The sequence below is a fragment of the Lepus europaeus genome, chromosome 5 (genome assembly GCF_033115175.1).
Source record: "Lepus europaeus isolate LE1 chromosome 5, mLepTim1.pri, whole genome shotgun sequence".
NCBI lineage: Eukaryota > Metazoa > Chordata > Mammalia > Lagomorpha > Leporidae > Lepus > Lepus europaeus.
The window spans coordinates 37,189,325-37,212,746 of record NC_084831.1 but is presented as its reverse complement, the minus strand read 5'-3'; the positions used below and the strand labels follow the sequence as shown (position 1 = coordinate 37,212,746).

Here is a 23,422-nt window from a genome sequence, read left to right as displayed (position 1 = left end):
ATCTGCCTCTCCCTTTCTGTTTTTCTGCCTTTCAAATAAGTAAATCTTAAATAAAAAGGGGGAAGCACTGGAGTTGTGGTACACTGGGTTAAGTCATTGCCTGCAACAACAGCATCCCATGTGAGCAACTGTTCAAGTCGCAGCTGCTCCACTTCTGTATCAGCTCCCTGATAGTGCGCCTGGGAAAGCAGTGGAAGATGGTCCAAGTACTTGGGCTCTTGCCACCCATGTAGGAGACCCAAATGGAGTTCCCTGCTTGTGGTTTCAGCTTGGCCCAGTCCTAGCCATTGTGGATATTTGGGGGGTGAACCAGCAGCAGCAGATTGAAGAAATCTTTCTCCATTCCCCATTAACTGACTTTCAAATAAATCTTAAAAAAAAAAAAAAAAAAAAAAAAAAAACACTAAAATAATATTGCTGTGTTATTCATCTATAGAGTATATTCTAACTGACATTAATTTGTTTTAGTTTGGGGCCAGCACTGTGGCAAAGAAAGTTAAGTTTCCACCTGCAACGCTGGCACCCCATATGGACTTCAGTTCAAGTACCTACTGCTCCATTTCTAATCCAGCTCCCTGCTAATATGCTGCTAAAGCAGCGGAAGATGGCACAAATACTTAGGGCCCTGCAACCACGTGGCAGACCCAAAAGCTCCTGGCTCTGGCCTGGCCCGCCCTGGCTGTTGTGGCCATTTGGAAAAATGAACCAGTGGATAGAATCTCTCTCCATCTCTGCCTTTCAAATAAATGAATCTTTTTTAAAGAAAAAAAAAAATATTTCAGTTGGTATATAATCTAAGGGCCAAATGCATTGATAGGTATTCCTCCAGCCACAAGATGAATGTCATTATGGGCAGGAATACTTAAAGAGCCTTTGTGTTTAGAGGATGAGTAAGGTTTATGGAAGTGAAATATCCCCTGTGGGTGCCAGTTCAAGTCCTGGCTGTTTCATTTCCAATCCAGCCCTCTACTATGGCCTGGAAAAGCAAAAGATGGCCCAAGTCCTTGGCCCCTACACCCACATGGGAGACCCAGAAAAATCTCCTGGCTTCAGAATGGCCCAGCTCTGGCTGTTGCAGCCATTTGGGGAGTGAACCAGAGGATGGAAGACCTCTTTCCCTCTCTGCCTCAAATAAAAAAAAAGACAGCACTATTTAAATTTCAGTTATTAATATCTAGACAACCGTAATAAAAGGGAAAGAGAAGTACTTCTCTATGTAAAATAAAGACTAGCTTCCAATGAGTAAAAGATAAGCAATAGCAGGAGTCATGCAATGTCAGGGCAACTAATGTTAATGGCCTGAGAGCCTAATAAGCTTAACTGAGAAACTAAGCAGTATAAAGTAAAATGATTTAGAAAAAAAGATTGAACTGGCTTACCATTAAATTCATATTTCAATCTTAGAGAAAACTAGCACAAACCGAATCAGAGGGAAAGGCTATTGCTTCAAGATTTAACTTACTCTTTTGGCTCTCAGATCTGCAGGTAGTCTTTGAGGAAAAATAGAACATCTTTAAGACATTAAAGCTAACCTGGTTCTTCTAAAATATGAACTTTCTTCAGAAAGTTCATAACAAACTGCATCATGGAGAAAGAACCTAAATGGTGGGGGCCGGTGTTGTGGCAAGCAGGAAAAGCTGCTGCCTGCAACATCAGCATCCCATTTGGGTGCTGGTTCGTGTCCCTGCTGCTCCACTTCTGATCCAGCTCCCTGCTAATGGCCTGGGAAAAGCAATAAAAGATGGCTCAAGTCTTTGGATCTTTGCCACTCTCGTGGGAGACCCAGATGAAGCTCCTGGCTTCAACCTGGCCCAGCCCTAGCTGTTGCAGCCATCTGGAGAGTGAAATAGCAGATGGAAGATCTCCCTGCCTCTCTCTCCAACTCTTTCAAATAAATATCTTTAAAAAAGATGAAGAACCTAAACTGTGAATGTGATGTTGACAGGTTTCAACCCAAGTCAATTAAACCAACTGCAAATCATAAAAAAGCCCATATGTTGCTCTTGGTTACATGGAGGGAAGAGGGCATTTGCTTTATTTGCCTTGTTCAGTTGCCCTGCCCTATAATATCCAAGTAATCATGAAGATGTAACAAATTTTAACATATAGTATCTATCAAAAAAGTGCATATACACATACAGACACCACATTTGCACCCAAAAACTTTTAATTCCATTTTCCATGAACTCTGTGAAGTGCCTTCATCTATATGGCCACATGGTTATAGCTGCCAGCTTCCAGCCGGTTCCAACAGCCGGTAACAAAGGTGCTAAGGATGTATGAAAGGGGGCTGGCACTGTGGCATAGCAGGTTAAGCCTCCGCCTGTAGCGCCAGCATCCCATATGGGGTTCATGTCCCAGCTGCTCCTCTTCCAATGCAGCTCCCTGCTAACGTGTCCGGAAAACAGCAAAAGACGGCCCAAATACCTGGACCCCTGCACTCATATGGGAGACCCAGAAAAAGCTCCTGGCTTCAGACCAGCCCATCCCCAGCCATTGTGGCCATTTGGGGAATGAACCAAAGGGTGAAGACCTTGCTCTTTGTCTCTCTTTCTGTAACTGCCTCTCAAATAAATGTCTTAAAAAATAAAATAAAATAAAACCAGAAGTATGAAAAATGTGATGCCATTAATAGTATTAGTGGCAGGGTGATCAATCATGATTTGCCCAGGACAGGTATTCCCAAACATGGAACTTCCAGTATTAAAATTGGGAAAGCCCCAAGAAACCAGGACAAGTTGGTCACCTTAATTAATAGTGATTGGAATACAAACTATCTTACTCAGGAAAGTTAAAGGCTTTCAGTCAGCAATATTTCAGTTTTATAGTTCAATGGATAAACAATTATGTGAAGAATCATCACATTTTAAAACTCTTGCTCTTCATTCTTTTTCCTCATAATCCAACTGTTTATAACTCAAGACTTATTAGGAACATAATATTACATCATAGTAAAATACATAATACTTACAAAAGACTAGCTGCTTCCTGAAATGCATTGACAGCTGCTGGAATATCGCCCATCACCAGATGTTTCTGTCCTAAACCCAATAATTTCTTAGCTTCGCTATCCACATCCAGACTGCAAGAAAAAGTATTTTTGTTTAGTGCCAAGTACTGTTTAAATCAATATCTACTGGACACATTTAAAACATAATAGCTTTGTTAATTTTTAAAAATTTTTGGACTACTCTGGCAAATTTTAGTTAACCCATGTTTGTTTACTACTGCAAAACCAAAAGAAATCTCAAAGGCAACATTCTCAGAACTTTAACTAGAATATTATCTCTTAAAGGCTTATCTATTCATGCAGATCCTGAGAGGCAGGGTGATGGTAACAAGTTAACTGAGCTCCTGGCACCGATGAAAGACCCAGATCAAGTTCCAGGCTTCAGGCTTCCCACCTGGCCTAGTACCTGTTCTTGGCCGAGCACCAAGAACCAGCAGATGGGAGCACCTTCTCTGTATTTGTCTATCTCTGCCTTTCAAATAGATAAATAAATAAATAAAAGGTTATCTACTCAAAAAGCCTATATTGTGTCACTATAAATATTCCTAATAGACAAAAAAATCACAAAAGAATCAAATTCATACAAGTTATACTTGTTAAAAGAAAATTCTAAATCAAGAAATATTTACATAAACAGGGTAGGAGACAAAGAACCCAATAAAAGCTGTGGTTTTGGTATAAAGAAAGGTAAACAGATCAAACAGAACAGAGTATCAAAACAGAATACAGTTCAGTAGATCATGTATATATGGCCAACAAACATTTGACAGAAGTGCCAAGGCATTTCAATGGAGGAATGGATAATCTTTTTAACATATAGCACTGGAAGAATGGATAATCTTTTTAACAGAGCACTGCATAACTGGATATCCATATGCAAAAAAGATGAACCTCAATCTTTTATCTCATATATTATAAAACACTAACTTGAAATAGATCATAAATTTTCTAAATATAAGATTTAAAGCCGGCCGGCGCCATGGCTCAACAGGCTAATCCTCCACCTTGCAGCACTGGCACACTGGGTTCTAGTCCCGGTCGGGGCACCGGATTCTATCCCGGTTGCCCCTCTTCCAGGCCAGCTCTCTGCTATGGCCCGGGAGTGCAGTGGAGGATGGCCCAAGTGCTTGGGCCCTGCACCCCATGGGAGACCAGGAGAAGCACCTGGCTCCTGCCTTTGGATCAGCGCGGTGGGCTGGCCGCATCGCGCTGGCTGCAGCAGCCATTGGAGGGTGAACCAATGGCAAAAGGAAGACCTTTCTCTCTGTCTCTCTCTCTCACTGTCCACTCTGCCTGTTAAAATAAATAAATAAATAAATAAAATTTAAAGCCATAAAATTTCTGTCAGAAACTGTAGGAAAATCCTAGTAACTCTGGGTTTGACAAAATTTTTCTAGATGAGAGAAAAAGCAAAAACTATTTTTAAAAATGGTGGGAAAACAATCAGTAAACTAGCCAGACCATTAAAACAAAAAGCTTGGACAGCTTTACAAAGTAGCCAGTAAAGTTGCCACCTGTGACACCAGCATCCCATATGCTCAATGGTTTGAGTAGCCCATTGGTTTGAATATTGGCTGCTCCACTTCCAATCGAGCTCCCTGCTAATGTCCCTGAGAAAGCAGCAGAAGATAGCCCAATCCTTGGGCCCCTGTACCCACACGGGAAACCTGGCTCCTATCTGGCCCAGCCCTGGCTGTTGCAGCCATTTGGGGAGTGAACCAGCGAATGGAAAATCTATCTCTCCCTTTCTCTCTCTGTAATTCTGCCTTTCAAATAAATAAATCTTAAAAAAAAAAAAAATTGTTTGAAAGATGTTAAAAACTAAAAAGGCAAAGCACAGCCTAGGAGAAAGTATATGTAAAACACACCGGACACAGGACTTCAATATATAAAGAACTCTTTACAACTCTAAACAAAAAACAATCCAATAAAAAGTAAAGAACTTGAACATATTAAGACACATAGCAAATAAGCACATGAAAGGATGCTCAACATCATTAATCAGTTAAAAAAATAAAATACAAACAACTCACAAGTAGATACCATTATATTCCCAATAGAATGGCTAAAAATAACAAAGACTAACCACATCTAGTGTTGGCAAGGTTGTAGATAGAACTACTGGAACTCTCATACACTGCTGGTATGAATGTAGAATGATAGAATAACTTTAGAAAACAGTTTGAGGCTGCTCCATTTCTGATCCAGCTCCCTGCTAATTATAGGAAAGCAGCAGAAGATGGCCCAAGTGTTTGGGCCCCTGCACCTGTGTAGGAAACCGGTAAGAAGCTCCTGGCCTCTGGCTTTGGATTGGCCCAGCTCTGGCCTTTGCGGCCTTTTGGGGAGTGAACAGAGGAAGGAAACTTCTGTCTGCCTCTGCAGTTCTGCCTTTCAAAAAAATATATATATTTAAAAAAAAAAAAACAGTTTGGGAGTTTCTTAAAAGTTAGATATATACCTGCCATTTGAACCACTCAATTCTGTTTCTATGTACTAACCAAAAAATAAGTGTATACCTATTAAAGGACTTCTACACAGGGGCCAGTGCTGTGGCATAACAGAGAAAGCCGTAGCCTAGTCATATCGGTGCCAGTTCAAGACCCAGCTGCTCCACTTCTGATCCAGCACTCTGCTATGGCCTGGAAAGTAGTAGAAGATGGCCCAAGTCCTTGGGCCCCTGCATCCGCGTGGGAAGACCCAGAGGAAGCTCCTGGCTTCAGATCGACACAGCTCTGGCCATTGCAGCCAATTGGGTAGTGAACCAACAGATGGAAGAACTCTCTCTCTCTTTCTCTCCCTGTGTGACTCTTTAAAGAAAGAAAAAAAAATCTTAAAAGAAAAAAGAAAGAATGTACAAGAATCTACAAACAAAAAGGGAGCCAGTGCTGTGGCAGAGCACAGTAAGATACTGGTTGTAAATCCAGCTTGCTCTATTAGAGCAACTGTCCTTGTTCTGATGCAGTGCCTAGGAATGCAGTGGAGAATGGTCTACAGGCTTAGACCCCCGCCACAACCTGAATGGAGTTCCTGACTCTTGTGGCCATCTATGGAGTAAACCAGAAGATGGAAGATTTCTCTGCTTTTCAAATAAATCTAAACACACACCAGAGCAATCTAAACAAGGTCCTGGGAGGCAGCACAAATGGTTAGATTCTGGATATACTAACACTTATCTTGTAATTTGCTAATGTTAATGCACATGATGGTCTTCAAAAAGCTCATGGGAAATACAATCATTTAAAAAGTGCATGAATTTCAAAAACTTTTCTGCACCAAAATAATCTTTTAATTCTATTTTCCATGAACTTTCTCAAGTAACTTTGCAATTTCTTGAATGAGTCAAGGTAAAGCCAACATTTTCTGGCCTGGGCAAAGTGGTTTTAACAACTGTATTAGGGCCAGCGCCGTGGCTTAACAGGCTAATCCTCTGCCTTGTGGCGCCGGCACACCGGGTTCTAGTCCCGGTTGGGGTGCTGGATTCTATCCCGGTTGCCCTTCTTCCAAAGCCAGCTCTCTTCTATGGCCCGGGAAGGCAATGGAGGATGGCCCAAGTGCTTGGGCCCTGCACCCGAATGGGAGACCAGGAGAAGCACATGGCTCTTGGCTTCGGATCAGCGCGATGAGCCGGCCTCAGTGGCCATTGGAGGGTGAACCAACAGCAAAAAGGAAGACTTTTCTCTCTCTCTCACTATCCACTCTGCCTGTCAAAACAAACAAACAAAAAGTTATATTAGACTGGCCAGCACCGCGGCTCACTAGGCTAATCCTCCACCTGCAGCACCAGCACCCCAGGTTCTAGTCCCGGTTGGGGCGCCGGATTCTGTCCGTGGTGCCGGCCTTGAGCATTCTTATTACTCCTTCAGATTCACCAGAACAACTCATAGAACTCAAGAAAGTGCTATGTTTAAGACTAAAATTTAGGCCAGCGCTGCAGCTCAATAGGTTAATCCTCCACCTAGCGGCGCCAGCACCCCAGGTTCTAGTCCCCGTCGGGGCGCCGGATTCTGTCCCGGTTGCCCCTCTTCCAGTCCAGCTCTCTGCTGTGGCCCGGGAGTGCAGTGGAGGATGGCCTAGGTTCTTGGGTCCTGCACCCGCATGGGAGACCAGGAGGAAGCACCTGGCTCCTAGCTTCAGATCAGTGCAGCTCGCCGGCTGCAATGGCCACTTGGGGGGGTAAATCCCCCAAGTGTCTCTCTCTCTCTAACTCTGCCTGTCAAAAAAAAATTGTATTAGACCATGTGAGGACTTTATCTACAATTACATTTTTACTTTTTTTTTTTTTTTTTTTGACAGGCAGAGTGGACAGTGAGAGAGACAGAGAGAGAAAGGTCTTCCTTTTGCCGTTGGTTCACCCTCCAATGGCCGCCGCGGTAGGCGCGCTGCGGCCGGCGCACCGCGCTGATCCGATGGCAGGAGCCAGGTGCTTCTCCTGGTCTCCCATGGGGTGCAGGGCCCAAGCACTTGGGCCATCCTCCACTGCACTCCCTGGCCACAGCAGAGAGCTGGCCTGGAAGAGGGGCAACCGGGACAGGATCGGTGCCCCGACCGGGACTAGAACCCGGTGTGCCGGCATCGCAAGGCGGAGGATTAGCCTATTGAGCTGCGGCGCCGGCCTACAATTACATTTAATCCTAGTATCTACCTTCATAAACTTGTTGGATAACTGCCCTCATTTTAAAGAGGGAAAAACTGAAAACTAGCGGCAGAAATTCAAACCTAGACAAAGAATTCTAGAGGCCTATTAGAACACTAAGATGTCAAGGAGGAGAGATCCAGCAGATACATCAGAACTAGAGATACAAATGAGAGTCATGTGCTTAAAGCAACAGATTTTATGGGGATTACATAGGGATGGCTATTAATAGAGGCTACGAGTCCTGCGAGCCTTACAACCTCCTTTTGAGACAGGAGAGATGAGGAACTGGCAAGTAGGGGGTACCCCCATGGGGAGGACAGTGGATTAACAGAAAATGGTATCTCAGAAGCCAAATGAATAAAAGTAAAGGAGTAATCAATAGTGTCAAATGTTGCTGATAAGATTAGCTCTGAGGACTGAGAAGTGATCACTGGATTAAGGAATAAAGATGGCATTAATGACCATGAACAAGACCATGTTAGAGGAACAATGAAGGCAAGACTTCATTCAAAGTTCAAGAACAAAACAGGAAATAAAGCAGATGCCTCTTTCAGTCTTGTTACCTATTAAAAATAATGAAACTAACTTCCTTCAAGTTATTCTGTCCTTAGTTTATGTTCCAGATATGAATCTAACTATACTATGTAAATATTCTTACCTCTCCACTTTCTCTGAGGAGGTAGAAGGAGCAGGAGCATCTTCTTCAATTCTGTAATGAAAAATTAAGGGAAAAAAGTAAAACCCAAGGCTATTTTAAACAAGGAAACTAAATTCAGTAAAATATAAAAGAATAAAGAACTATCACTTACTAGATACTCAGTGTAAGTATTACTGATTTACTTAAATATCAGATCGAATCCTTACCCATTTAAGTATCTGGGTTGGAAATAAGCAGTAACTTCATAGCTAAGAGCCACAAAAATGAGGCACAACTGAAAAGGCAGCACTTTATATGCAGAAGCCTGGGTATAAAGCCTGTAGTAGTCATGAATACTTATCTATAAGCCCTTTTTGCAAATAGTTCTATTAAGAATTATTCTAACCAATTGTTCTAGTATACAGCTTCTCAAACAACTTGTAGTTCAAGAATAAGCTTTTTACTTCCAATCCATAACAAATGACTTTTGTAAAACACAATGGAAATGTCAGAGTAATACCAAGCTGCTTTACATATTTAAGTGCTTACTCCAAATCTTTGTACTTATCTTTGTAGACAATTAGAGTTCATAAACCAACATACAATATGGTAGGAACACAAATGTACAATTTATGTACAAACGTTATTAATGCTACATATAAATATATGGCAACAAGAACACACAAAATGTTTTGTACCTAAACAGTAAGCGAATGAGGTGCAATACTTACTTTTTTAGCTAGTCACATGAAACAACTAAGAAATGACCAATGTACATGAACTATCAGTTTTCAGACACTGAACAACTAGGATAACAGAATCTGAGATGAGGTTAAAAAAAAGGGGGGGGGGCAAGCTTTACAAGTACCTCAACACACTGCCAAATTTTTACCCACAGCATTGAGGACTCAAGAGTCCTCTAACAGTCTCACTGAATTGAAGAGACGGATTTGGGGGAAGATTCAAGGTGGCCAGAACTTACAAGACAGGACAGAGCAAGCTCCAGATAAATACAGAGCAGTCACTCAGCCTCTGATGTTAATCAGCCTAATGTGAAAAAACTAAAACCTGGGAGCAAACCAACAAAAAGGAGATGAAATCTTAACAGTTCATGAAGGTTCTAGAATAGTTTGTGGTGAAGTATAGCCCTCAGAAGAGTACTGCTTTAGTAGTAACAAAGCCAAATTAGTTAGCACTAAAGGTTGTTCTATAGCTGCCTAACCATCAAAATTTACAGGCTCTAAAAGACTGAACTATTTCCAAATAACTGCATCCCAGAACAAAATAAAAATATCTTCAAAACAGGCTGGTGCTGCAGCATAGGCTAAGCCTCCTCCTGTGGCACCAGCATCCCATACGGGCACTGGTTCATGTGCTGGCTGCTCCTCTTCAATCTAGCTCTCTACTTACGCCCTTGGAAAGCAGTAGAAGGTGGCCCAAGTGCTTGGGCCCCTAGACCCACATGGAAAGACTCGGAAGAAGCACCTGGCTTCAGATGGCCCAGCTCTGGCTGTTGTGATCATTTGGGGAGTGAATTAGCAGCTGGAAGACCTCTGTCTATAATTTGGGTCTCAAATAAATAAATAAAAATCTTCAAAAAAATATTCAAAGGAAAACAAGATCCAGCACCCAAAAACCAATTTCATGGTATCTGATATCACCCCTGCCCCCCAAAAAAGTGAACTATCAGGCAAAGAAACAAAACAGGAAAATAAAATCCATAATAGAAAAGGACATTTGGCCGGCGCCGGCACACCGGGCTCTAGTCCCGGTCGGGGCGCCGGATTCTATCCCGGTTGCCCCTCTTCCAGGCCAGCTCTCTGCTATGGCCCGGGAAGGCAGTGGAGGATGGCCCAAGTCCTTGGGCCCTGCACCCGCATGGGAGACCAGGAGAAGCACCTGGCTCTTGCCTTCGGATCAGCGAGATGCGCCGTCCGCAGCGGCCATTGGAGGGTGAACCAATGGCAAAAGGAAGACCTTTCTCTGTCTCTCTCTCTCACTATCCACTCTGCCTGTCAAAAAAAAAAAAAGATATTTGGCATGGCAATTAAAATACCACTTGGGACACCTGCCATCTTAAATTGTAGCACCTGGGTTTACGTCCCGGCTCTGCTTCCAAATCCAGCTTCCTGCTAATGCACAACCCTGAAGCTGGTTGATGGTTCGAGTACTTGGGTACCTGCCACTCATGTGGGAGTCCTAGATTAAGTTCTGGGCTCCTGCCTTTGACCTGGCCCAGCACCAGCTTAAGTGACCATCCAGGGAATGACCTAGTGCAAGAAAGATCTGTACTCTCTCTGCCTTTCAAATAAGTTTTTTTAGGGGCTGTCACTGTGGCACAGCAGGTCACAGCCACAGCCTGGAAAGTAACACATGAAGTGCTTTAATTTTCCTCAACTATAGTAATAACAATCTCACAGGACTGATTCGATTCAAAAGTTAAATGAGAAAGTTTATAAAGTGCTCAGTACAATGCTTTTAAAGACATAAGAAAATAACAGATTCTAAGTCATTAATAGAGGGATAGGAAGAATTGGAGATGATATCAAAGCAAAGAATGATAAAGACTAATTTAGCATTTTAGGCAAGCATTGATTAACTTCAGTGAGACTGCTTAAATGTATGAAGGGAAAAAAGCCAGAGCAGAGCACACTGAATAAATATGCATAATCTCAGAACACATCTGTCCTATTAGATTAAGATCTGGTGACTAGAAACTGGGTTCTCATTCATCTTGGATAATGGATTAAAACGTAGATTAGGGGGTCAGTATTGTGGCGCAGTGGGTTACTCCAGCTTCCCACATCAGAGTGCCAAAGTTCAAGTCTCAGCTGCTCTGCTTCTGACCCAGCTCCCTGCTAATGCTCCTGGGAAGACAGTGAAAGATGGTCCTAGTGCTTGGACCCCTGCTACCCAGAGTTCCAGGCTTCTGCACTGCCTACACTTGGGGACTGAATCAGTGGACAAAGACCTTACCCCACCTTTCCTGTTGCTCTTTCAAATAAATAAGTCTTTTAAATATATAGATATAAAACATTTGTTAAATAAACAAGGGCCACCATTGTGGCACAGCAGGTTAAGCCAACAAGCCACTGAGTGCTGGTTTGAGTCGGGACACTCTGCTTCAGATCCAGCTTTTTTCTAATATGCATCCTGGGAAAGCAGCAGGAGATGACTGAAGTACTTGGTACCCCCTGCTACCCACATGGGAGGCCCAAGTGGGGTTTCCAGGCTCCTGCCTTCAGCCTGGCCCAGCCCCAATCAGACATCTAGGGGGTGAATCAGTGGATGGAATCCGTCTCTCCCTTTGACTCTGTCCATCTTGTTCAAATAAATAATTTTTTTTAAAAACTGAATAAACAAAAAGAAGGGAAGAAAATGAGATTTCTTGGATACAGATGTTTATCTGAAGATATCTGGGTATGAAGGGAATTAGTAAAGATAGTAGCTAAACAGATACAATGGTGAAATTTTTAAAAATGCATCTATTTTAGGATGTTTGGATGCAAAGGAGATAGTGCCATCACAGGGAAAAGAGGCACCAGAAAGACAACACAGCAGTGGTTGGTATACAATTACATATTTTAAAAATGCAAATCTCCAATGATTTCATATTCAACATATTTTTTTATTTGAGAGGTGGAGTTATAGACAGTGAGAGAAAGAGAGACAGAAAGGTCCTCCTTCCATTGGTTCACCCCCCAAACGGCCGCTACACCCAGTGCTGCGCAGATCTGAAGCCAGGAGCCAGGTGCTTCCTCGTCTCCCATGTGGGTACAGGGTCCCAAGCAGCTGGGCCATCCTCCACTGCCTTCCCGGGCCACAGCAGGGAGCTGGACCGGAAGAGGAGCAGCCGGGACTAGAACAGGCGCCCATATGGGATGCTGGCGCCGCAGGCAGAGGATCAACCAAGTGAGCCACAGTGCCGGCCCCTCAAGATATATTTTAATATAAACTCTCATACTTCTAAAAAGTGTCCTCCCTAGTTTTTCTTTTGGAAAACTTCAAGTTCCACAGTGGTTTTAACCCTCTAGCCATTCCTGTGCCACTACAGTTAAACAGCTGAATGAACATTCAAAACAGAAAAGCACCCAACAGCAATGACAAAACTAAGTTCTTGGCCACAAATCTAGAACGACTCAACAGTGGCAATCTTACATCTCCTAGCATATCTGCCATGTAACTCTCCAAAATGACTACTTCTCACCTCTACTTCTCTATTCAAATCTCCTACTTCATATTACACTTTACTTCCAAGTAGATCCTGCCTTATACTTCATTAACAGAAACAATTAGAAAATCTCCCTACTACCACTCCCAATCAATTTGCCACTGTACCATATTCACTGGTATTCCTATTTCCACGAAAGACATTTACAAGCTAGAGCTGGCCCCTCCTTCTCATTCAATTTCAGTAAAGCCATCCCTGACTACCCAGTGTAAATAATCACCCAGTTACTCATATTACTGTAAAACAGGACACATTAAAATAATTACCTACACAGGACTTGTCACTGACATTCTCATATTTGTTGTTATACCAGTAATGGAAGCTCCATTTGAGAGCAGAAATTACTTCTGTCACCTTAACCACAGTACCTCTAATACTTAACACAAAAAAAAATATATGGGGGCTGGTGCTGAGGTGCACTAGGTTAATACTTTGCCTGCGGCACCGGCATCCCACATGGGCACCGGTTGCTCCTCTTCCAGTCCAGCTCTATGCTGTGGCCCAGGAAGGCATTGGAGGATGGCCCAAGTGCTTGGGCGCCTGCACCCGCATAGGAGACCAGGAAAAAGCACCTGGCTCCTGACTGCGGATCGGCGCAGCGCCAGACATAGCGGCCATTGGAGGGTGAACCAACAGAAGGAAGACCTTTCTTTCTGTCTCTCTCTCACTGTCTGTAACTCTGTCAAATAAATAAATTTTAAAAAAAAATTAAAACTCAATATATGAAAAATATGTGAATTTTGTAGAATACCCTCTACTGCAACCATTTTACAAACAGGTAAACCAAGGCCCACAGTGGCAGAAACAATCTAGTTTTCCTGACTCCTGGTCATCATAGAAATTTAGCATCATTCTTCCCTAAAGTTATAAAGTATCCTTACAAACAGAAGTTCAACATCCACCCATCTATTATAGAACGGATAGTGGACATTCACACAATTGAACACTGGAACAGAAACAAATCATTAAAACATGTGATGGGTGATTTTCATAATGAAGTGTAAGAAGTCAGATGCGACTACATACTATATAATATCATTAACATAAAGTTCAAAAACAGATAAAACTAGTCTGTGATGTAAGAAGTCAGAACACCTATCAGGACGGCACCACAGCTCACTTGGCTAATCATCAGCCTGCAGCGCCAGCACCCGGGTTCTAGTCCCAGTTGGGGCGCTGGATTCTGTCCCGGCTGCTCCTCTTCCGGTCCAGCTCTCTGCTGTGGCCCGGGAGTGCAGTGGAGGATGGCCCAGGTCCTTGGGCCCTGTGCCCACATGGGAACCACGGGTGGGCACCTGGCTCCTGGCTTTCGATCGGCGCAACACACAGGCTGCAGTGCATCGGCCGTAGAGCCCATTCTGGGAGGTGAACCATTGGAAAAGAAGGACCTTTCTCTGTCTCTAACTCTGCCTGTCAAAAAAAACACCTATCAAGGGGCCAATGCTGTGGCACAGCAGATTAGCCTCTGCCTGTGGAACTAGCATCCCAGCTGTTCCACTTCAGATCTAGCTCCCTGATAGTATGCCTGGGAAAGCAGCCAAGGATGGCCCAGGCCCTTGGGTCCCTGTACTCACGCTCCTAGCTTTGGCTTGGCCCAGTGAGGGTCATGGCAGACATTTGGGGAGTGAACCAGCAGATGGAGGCTTGCTCGCTCTCTCTCCATCTAACTGTGCCTTTCGAATAAATAAATGTTAAAAAATAAATAAAACAAATTAAAGGAGAAAAGAAATATTATGTTCTTAGAACTGTATCTACAAATCACATTAAATGCTAAAAACTAATTAAAATTTTTTAAAAAATTTGGCCGGCGCCGTGGCTTAACAGGCTAATCCTCCGCCTTGCAGCGCCGGCACACCGGGTTCTAGTCCCGGTTGGGGCGCCAGATTCTGTCCTGGTTGCCCCTCTTCCAGGCCAGCTCTCTGCTGTGGCCTGGGAAGGCAGTGGAGGATGGCCCAGGTCCTTGGGCCCTGTGCCCGCATGGGAGACCAGGAGAGGCGCCTGGCTCCTGCCTTCAGATCAGCGAGATGCGCCGGCCGCAGCAGCCATTGGAGGGTGAACCAACGGCAAAAAGGAAGACCTTTCTCTCTGTCTCTCTCTCTCTGTCACTCTACCTGCCAAAAAAAAAAAAAATTTTTTTTTAAATTAAAGAATTCCAACCTATTCTTTTGAACAGATACCTTTTGCCAACTGAGGTTCACTGTAGATTTAAATGAAAACAGTTTAACTTAGGATGACAGTGCATACAAACACAATTGGTTTTGTCATGTTCAATTTGTTCATTATTCTAACAACTTTTTGTGGAATCTTTAAAGTGATCCTCAATTTTTTTTTTTTTTAATTTTATCTTATTTATTTGAAAGTTACACAGAGAAAAGTAGAGCCAGAAAGGGCTTCCATCTGCTGGTTCACTCCCCAAATGGCTTCAACAGTCAAAGCTGAGCTTTTCTGAGACCAGGAGCCAGGAAATTCCTCCTAGTCTTCCAAACAGGTGAAGGAGCCCAAGGACTTGGGCCATCTTCTACTGCTTTCCCAGGCCATAGCAGAGAGCGGGATTGGAAGTGGAGCAGCCAAAACACGAACCAGTGCCCATAAGGGATGCTGGCGCTGTAGACCAGGGCTTTAACCTGCTGTGCTACAGTGCCAGCCCCGATCCTCAATTTTTAAGGTGAGAAATTAATACTTCGGGGGAGAGGCATTAACGGTCTCCCATATGGATGGCAGGGACAAATATTTTAACCATCATCCACCAAGATCTCCCAGAATGTGTATTAGGAGGAAGCTGGATCAGAAGCTGAGTAGCTGGGACCCAAACCAGGCACTCCCAAATGAAATGCTGGAGTCCCAAGGACAGACTTAACCACTAAGCAAATGTCCACCTCTCATGTATCTTCTGCCCTATCCTCCTCCCTCCACCTCAGAGAAGTACCTGAGGAAGCATGCATTTAACCCAGCAGTTGGGACATTACTCAAGATGCCTACATCCCATATCCCTACGCCCGAGTTCAACATAGCTCAGCTCTTGATTCCAGCTTTCTGTTGGTGCAGACCCTGGGAGGCAATGGTGCTGGCTCAGAAAACCTGGACTGAGTTCCAAGCTTTAGGCTTCAGCCAGACCCAGTTCAGGCCATTGTAAGCATTTGAAGAATAAAACTAGTAGACAGAAGATTTCTGTGTCTTTATCTCTGTCAAATAATTAAAAAAAAAAAAAAATACAAAACACACATTCTGGGGCTGGTGTTGTGACACAGCAGATTAAACTGCTTGCTTGGGATATCAGCATCTTATCAGAGTGTCTGGTTCAAGTTCCAGCTTACTGCACTTTAGATCCAGTTTCCTACTTGCTAATGCATACTAGAAGGCAGATGTGGCCCAAGTACTTGGGTCCCTACCATCCACATGAGACCAGGATTAAGTGTGAGGCCCCAGCTTTGGCCAGGTCCAGCCCTGGCTGTAGCAGACAGTTGGGGAGTAAATTGGCAGACAAAAGATCTCTATGTCTCTGCTCCCACCTATCCCACCCCCTGCCTTTCAAAAAAAAGAGAAAAACTGATTTAGCATTTAGACAATCACTGATTAAACAATGCTGTTTTAGTAAGAGATGTACGGAAGCCAAACAGACTTTTTACAGAGGATGTCACTGTAGTCCAACATTCCCACTTAAGTAATGAAGTGGTATTAAGCCAACTCTGAATTGAGGTGCATCTCATTCTATCTTTTCCTCTCTACTGGTTTCAAAGCTATATCCATTTTTATTCTTTCAAGTATATATTCTTACAGTATAACCATGCACTCCAGATAAGAGTCCACTAAGTGCCAAGTTTTCATTCTGTGAATATTTCAATGACATATTTCAAAGTTAGCGTTAAGTGCTACCACTTCAATTTAAGTCTCTATAAGGTGTCCAATATATAGGACCATGAGACATAATGATTTCCTTTACTCTTTTTTTAAACATTAGAACTTTAGAAGCTTCAGTTTCTTTTTCTTTTTTTTTTCTTTTTAAGATTTATTTGAGGGGCCAGCACTGTGGTGCAGCAGTCTGCAGTGCTGGCATCCCTTATAGGCGGCAGTTCGAGACCCTGCTGCTCCACTTCCAATCCAGCTCTTTACTATGGCCTCGGAAAGCAGAAGATGGCTCAAGTCCTTGGGCCCCTGCATCCATGTGGGAGACCCAGAAGAAGCTCCTGGCTCTGGATCAGCACAGCTCTGGCTGTTGCGGCCAATTGGGGAGTTAACCATCAGATGGAAGACCCCTCTCTCCTTCTCCCCTCTGTGTGTAACTTCTGTCTTTCAAATAAATAAATAAATCTTTAAAAAAAAATTTAAAAAAGATAATTACAGTGAAGATAAGGAGGAAAAGGAGAAAGCTAAGGCTTCTTAAAAAAAAAAAAAAAAGATTTATTTGAGGGGCCGGCACTGTGGTGTAGTGGGTAAGGCCGCTGCCGCTGCCTGCAATGCCAGCATCTCACATGGGTGCCGGTTAGAGTCCTGGTTGCTCCACTTCCAGTCCAGCTCTCATATGGATGCCGGTTAGAGTCCTGGTTGCTCCACTTCCAGTCCAGCTCTCTGCTACAGCCTGGGAAGGCAGTGGAAGATGGCTCAAGTCCTTGGGCCCCTGCATCGTGTGGGAAGACCTGGAGGAAGCTCCTGGCTCTGGATTGGCACAGCTCCGGCAGTCATGGCCGACTGGGGGAGTGAACCAGTGAATGGAAGCTCTCTCTCTCTCTGTCTTTCCTTCTCTCTCTCTCTCTCTTTCCTTCTCTCTGTGTAACTCTTTCAAATAAATAAAATAAAATAGATTTATTTGAAAGGTAGAAGTGTGAGGAGAACAGATCTTCCATCTGCTGGTTCACTCCCCAAGAGATCACAACAGCCAGGGAGCAGCCTTCACTGTTCTCAGACTAACTGGGTTATGTACTTTTTCCCAGGTAGTACTGAGATTTAACCCAGACTGTGCCACTTATTATGTCTCTATTCTAATACTGAGTTTTTTAATCTATAGAAAGGAAATGAAAGACTACTTCACAGGGCCGGCGCTGTGGCATGGCAGGTGGAGCCGCTGCCTGCAGTGCCGGCATCCCATATGGACGCCAGTTAAGAGTTCCGGCTGCTCCACTCCCAATCCAGCTCTCTGCTATGGCCTAGGAAAGCAGTGGAGGAAGGCTCAAGTCCTTGGGCCCCTGCTCCTGGCTCCCAGCTTCAAATAGGCACAGCTCCAGCCGTTGCGGCCAACGGGGGAGTGAACCAGTGGATGGAAGACCTCTCTCTCTCTCTCTCTCTGTGTAACTCTGACTTTCAAATAAATAAATATTTAAAAATAAACAAACAGATCTTAAAAAATAAAAAAACTACTTCACAGCATACTCAGGTGGCTTAAACAAAAAATTAAAATACATACAATTTCTCAGCTTTAGTTTGCAATTTATGAAGAAACAATTTTTAGCCTTTTTTCCAGAAGCACATAATTTTCTCTATGTATCACCTACCAAGGAAGCTGAAGACTCGTTCACTGGTAACCTAACTTTGCTAAACACAGATGACACCTGAAAAAGCTGCAAGCGCTATCTGCTGCATACTTGTGTTTAAGAAAAGCACACATTTTTTAACTACTGGAGAAGACAAGAATCCCTCTAAATGGAATACTGACTAGTGGAGTTGTCTAGGCAGCACCATAAAAAGGAGCCCTTTTTAATGATAGACAGAAAAGGACACCCCGGCCCAACCTATTCCCATCCGAGTCCTACGGAACCAATGGAGGGGACGTGGGAGTTGGAAAACCATTACTGAATTCACTAGGAAGTGAACCAACAGGTGGTGCAGTGGGTCGAGATAAATAAACCTCCGCTAACTACCAACGAAACGACGTAAACAGTTTCTGTCTGGGTGGCACTGCGCCGCTCTCAGAGCAATCCGCTGTGCCTCTACTGCTGTGTGAACGGCTGGGGTTCAAACACGGCTCAGGCTGAGGTCGCCTGGCGACCCGGTTAGTACCCCCGAGGCAGCCGAGTCCCCAGACAACTCCTCAGAACCACTCCGCTCCCTCCCACGGGCCAGGGTTCGCGCAGCGCCGCGGGGCGGGGCAGCGAGCCCCACGGCGCCCCGAGGTCAGCCGGGAGGCGGCGGCAACCCCAGCGCCAAAGTCTAAAGCTCTCGCTCGCCCGCGCCGCCACAGCCCCAAACAATGGAGTTTTCCCGCCTCCTCGAGGCCCCACCCCCTGCTCCACAGCCGGCGGAGGGCAGCGAATGCACGCGCGCGAGACCCCGCCCCCCGTGGGGCCCCGCCCCCCCGACCCCTCGTGCGGCTTTTTTTTTTTTTTTCCTTTTTGGCGCCAAATCTCTGTGGGCTACACTCCCGGGCTGTCTAAGGGCTCCACCGAAGGCGCACGCCAGGAGTGCCGGGACTGTCGAGACACGAGGGCAGCCGGGGCACGCCAGGGCCCCGCCTCTCCACGGGCAGCCCTGGGCCGGGGGAGGAAGGAGAGGGGCAGGCAATGGAGACAGCGCCGCTGCCCCCGGCAAGATGGCGGCCGCGAAAAACCGGGCAGGGGGCGCCAGCCACCCGCCGTTACCGCTAGCGCGCGTGGCTCTCAGCAAGAGGGGGGCTTCTCCACAGTCCCGGGCTCCCTGAACAGCGACAGTTGCTTACGGCAAGACAAGTCCTCCCACACACCGGCGTCCCTCCCACGGAGCCCCAGCCCACCAGCCCTCCCCGCGGACTGGCCGGTGCCTCAAGCTCTCCACGGTCCCGCTTACTTGTCGGCGGAAGCCAACTCCGCGGCGATGGCGGCAGTGGCTGTGGACTCTGTGGCCATCGTTCCCCTGAGGAGGTGGACCAGTGAGAGGAACAGAGTCTGTGAGGAAAGCAGTGGAAATTTAGGACGCCAGACACTTAGCCAGGGACAGAAAATGGCAGATTGGAGACTCCGCGCGGCTCGGACCCCCTTATATAGCCAGAGCCTCGCCCCGCCCATCCACTTCCGGGTCCTCCCCCTTAGGTTTAAAGGGCCAGGACTTACCCCTCTCTTTCGCAAGGACACCCCCGCCCCCGCCCTCGCCGAATGGCTCTCGGAGTACCTGACCTCCCGGGCCCGCCTGCCCCTAAAAAAAAAAAAAAAAAAAAAAAAAACTTCCTGCTTCTCTCGCAAGTCGCGCAAGAAGAACCAGAATCTTGGCACTACAACTCCTGACAGGGCGCCAGTGTGGCTTCCACAGAAAGAGAAGCCTGTGTTGTTCTACATATTTGGAGCGAGCAGCTGACGGTCTCGTCTGGCCTGGATACTCAGCACGGTGACTGCGACTTTCTGTCCGACCTCTCAGTCCTAACGGAAAGACGCGCAAGAGCCGAGCGCGGGTACAGCAGCAACGGCTAGAACCGATCTCGGCGAGAGACGCGTGGCTCTGGGCCTCAGCAACTGCTGACGCAAAAAGATACTGCTCCACGATTGGCTACAACTGAAACTACCGCGCTTCGGGGAAAGCTCGGGGTCGCGGCGGGATACCGTTGGCTCCTCCCTCCGGACCCGCCCCCGCCGGCTGTCCAATCCGCGGACGCGGTCCTCATAGGTCCCACCCAGACTCCAGCTGTGACTAGCTGAGTGCGGCTGGCTCTCCAGGCTGTGACTTGTGTGGGTGCCTGCTACGAGCTGGGGTGCTGTGCCTAGACACTGAAAGCTCTTGACAGTCTCATTGAATCTCAAAAACAACCCTGCTACTGAGACCGGTGTTACCAGCCCCGTTTCGTAGAGAAAGAAACCAAATTTCAGGGATGGTGCGGCTCAGAAAGCCGCAGGATAAGTTGGTTGTGGAAAGCAGTGTGCCTCATTTCCTGCAGCTGGCCCAGCCAGGGATAACATTTTCTCGCACCTGGAGCATCATCCATCCCCATCCACAATAGCGCAACATACAGGGATCAGAACAGGGGTGCTTTGTTTCTGTCCAGGCTCCTGGGAAGGATTCTTACTCCAATCTAAAGCTCAGGCAGGTTGAAAATTTTAGAGTCCTAGCACCGGACCCGAAAATGCCAATTCCTGTGGCAAACTGACATGGGCTCTCCCAACTGTTGGTTGGAGAACCTGAGCAAAGTCATGTACTTTTTAAGATTAAATGTAAAATGAGGACACTATTAGTAGCCACCTGTTAAGGATATTGTGAGAATTAGAGATAATTAGCGCTGTGGCTCAACAGGCTAATCCTCCGCCTAGCGGCGCCAGCACACCGGGTTCTAGTCCCGGTCGGGGCGCCGGATTCTGTCCCAGTTGCCCCTCTTCCAGGCCAGCTCTCTGCTGTGGCCTAGGAGTGCAGTGGAGGATGACCCAAGTGCTTGGGCCCTGCACCCACATGGGAGACCAGGAGAAGCACCTGGCTCCTGCCCTCGGATCAGCGCAGTGTGCCGGCCGCAGCACGCCGGCCGCGGCGGCCATTGGAGGGTGAACCAACGGCAAAAGGAAGACCTTTCTCTCTGTCTCTCTCACTATCCACTCTGCCTGTCAAAAAAAAAAAAAAAAAAAGAGAGAGAGAGAGAGATAATTAGCACTGTTCCTGGCTGATGCTAAGCATGCATTAAATGGCTACCACAGTCTGATAAAATAATAACTGGACAGTTGGGTAGCTGGATGGGGAACCCCAGAGTCCTTATACCCAGGGGTAGTTCCTGAAAACCCCGTTACTCCTGTGGCCCATTCATCTATTAAACTAATATTCTCTGAGTAATTGTGAGGTGCAAGGCTTTGTACCAGATCCTAGGGACAAAAGACATAATCTCTGCCTTAAGGAATTTAGTCCTGAGAGAGAGAGAGAGAGAGAGAGAGAGAGAGGAAGAGACAGATCTTCCATCTGCCAGCTCTCTCCCTCGAATGGCTGCAACAGCCAGGGCTGGACCAGGCCAAAGCCAGGTACCTGGAACTCTATCTGGGCCTCCCATATGGTGTTGGACCTCTCAGTTGCAGAGATGCCCACTTGCTTGGGAGGACGCCCAAAGATCCAGACTCCAGACCAGTTGATGCAAAAAGCACGAGGTTTTATTGAACGTTTGCGCAAACGGGCCCCCACCTCAGGCAGTGAGGAGCCCTGAGCGGCAGTTTCACACAGGTTATATAGGCAACGAATTAGCATATTCCTAATGCGCATGCATAGGATTGGTCAGTTCAGAGGGACCATTAGCATATGGAATGCAGTGGCAACACGGGATTGGCTGGTTCGGAGGGACAATTAGCATACCGGAGAATGCTGAGGAGAGTGCTGAGGAGAGTGCTGAGGAGAGTGCTGAGGAGAATGCTGAGGAGAGTGCTGAGGAGAGTGCTGAGGAGAGTGCTGAGGAGAGTGCTGAGGAGAATGCTGAGGGAGAGTGCTGAGGAGAGTGCTGAGGAGAGTGGCAGCTCTGCTCTGGGCATGCCTAGAGGTTCTCTGAAGGGGATTGACTTTTCCTTCCCAGAGAACGTCCTGCCCGCTGGACTCTGGGGAACATCTAACCTCTTAAGAAGCCCCTGATATCTGCCCAGGCCTAGTTTCTTGTCCCTCTCCCCCATAAGGGTCCTTCATTCCCTCCTTTTCTTTTTGCAAAGATTTTAATCCTAAAATCTATTGGACCTGCCTGGGGAGAGCCTGCCTCACTGGAGGGAGGGAACTCTGTTCTTGCTGGACTGGGTTGGGTTCCACGTTAACAATTGTGGAGCATGGGGATTGGAAAAACAATGGGGAAAGGCCAGGAACATCACAAATATTAAACAGTTTTTGAAAGTCTTAGCTTGAGTGGGTTCTGAGTGCGCTGGAGCTTCCATTTGGCTGGTCTATCCGGATCCTCGGGGCCCTGGGGAGGTGGTGCTCGCTTCACGTGTGAGGCGTGGACCCAAGCAGCGATTCCGTCGACCTTGAGAGCGGTGGGAGTTGTCAACAGCACAGTGAAGGGGCCTTTCCACCGGGGCTCGAGAGTCTTAGATTGGTGCCTTCGGACATACACAGCATCACCGATTTGGAAAGGATGTGGGATGGTTGTCGTCTCGGGTTGGTAGGCTGCTGCAAGAGGTTTCCAGACCTGGTTCTGGATGATCTGGAGCGCTCTCAACCGGGCCTGTAATTTAGGGGCATCGGCAACGGAGTCACTGGCAAGGTCAAGCAAGCCTGCTACTGGTGGGGGCCCTCCATAAAGGATTTCCTATGGTGTCAGCCCGCAATGAGAGGGCGTGTTTCGGACCCGGAACAACACCATAGGGAGGAGTTGGACCCAGTCTTTAACACCAGTCTCCAACGCTAATTTGGTCAAGGTCTCTTTAATTGTTCTGTTCATTCTTTCTACCTGTCCTGAACTTTGGGGTCTATAGGCACAGTGCAATTTCCAATTTATGCCTAATGCTTTGGCCACCAACTGACTTACCTGGGAGACAAACGCTGGGCCATTGTCGGACCCGATTACCTTAGGCAAGCCGAACCGGGGGAAGATCTCCTCTATGATCTTCTTGACGACCACCCGGGCGGTTTCCCGTTTTGTGGGGAATGCCTCAGTCCATCCGGAGAAGGTGTCTACAAAAACTAGAAGATACTTATTCCCATAACTGCCCGGCCTTATCTCAGTGAAATCGACCTCCCAGTTGATTCCTGGTCGGTCTCCTCTTACCCTAGCTCCCTCCGGGAGCTTGAGGTGTCTGGCATTTACCTTGGCACACGGAACACAGGATTCAGTCACCTGCTGGATTAAAGAGTCAAGTCCGGGGATGTAATAAGACTGCCTATCTTCCTGTAAGGCTGCTTTTAGCTTTTTGTGTCCCAAATGAGTCCATTGATGGAGGCTGGTAATTATTTCTTTAGCCAATTGGTGTGGCAGGACTATTTTCTCTCCGAGCCTCCAAACCCTTATTTGTTCATCATACTCTGCACCGAGCCGCTGGATCGTATCTAAGTCTTGGTCCGAATAGA

General features: G+C 46.2%; 2 protein-coding genes across 4 annotated transcripts in view; both read right to left on the bottom strand.

Annotated features, from left to right (window-relative positions):
- The window catches only part of NASP (nuclear autoantigenic sperm protein), a 31,328-nt gene extending 11,885 nt beyond the window's left edge, over nucleotides 1–19,443 (bottom strand). Inside the window, exons 1-3 of the mRNA XM_062191199.1 lie at nucleotides 19,268–19,443; nucleotides 8,305–8,355; nucleotides 2,972–3,082 (exon numbers count right to left, since the gene is read on the bottom strand). Coding sequence (XP_062047183.1) covers nucleotides 2,972–3,082; nucleotides 8,305–8,355; nucleotides 19,268–19,326 — 221 coding nt within the window. The 5' untranslated portion in view covers nucleotides 19,327–19,443. The remainder of the gene's footprint in view (nucleotides 1–2,971; nucleotides 3,083–8,304; nucleotides 8,356–19,267) is intronic.
- Nucleotides 19,444–21,511: 2,068 nt separating this feature from the next.
- The window catches only part of AKR1A1 (aldo-keto reductase family 1 member A1), a 53,521-nt gene continuing 51,610 nt past the window's right edge, over nucleotides 21,512–23,422 (bottom strand). The window contains exons 10-11 of one of the 3 annotated variants that reach the window (XM_062191193.1): nucleotides 22,923–23,038; nucleotides 21,512–22,580 (exon numbers count right to left, since the gene is read on the bottom strand). In XM_062191193.1, coding sequence (XP_062047177.1) covers nucleotides 22,233–22,580; nucleotides 22,923–23,038 — 464 coding nt within the window. In that variant the 3' untranslated portion in view covers nucleotides 21,512–22,232. The remainder of the gene's footprint in view (nucleotides 22,581–22,922; nucleotides 23,039–23,422) is intronic. The other 2 variants (XM_062191190.1, XM_062191192.1) reach the window with 2 other exon arrangements.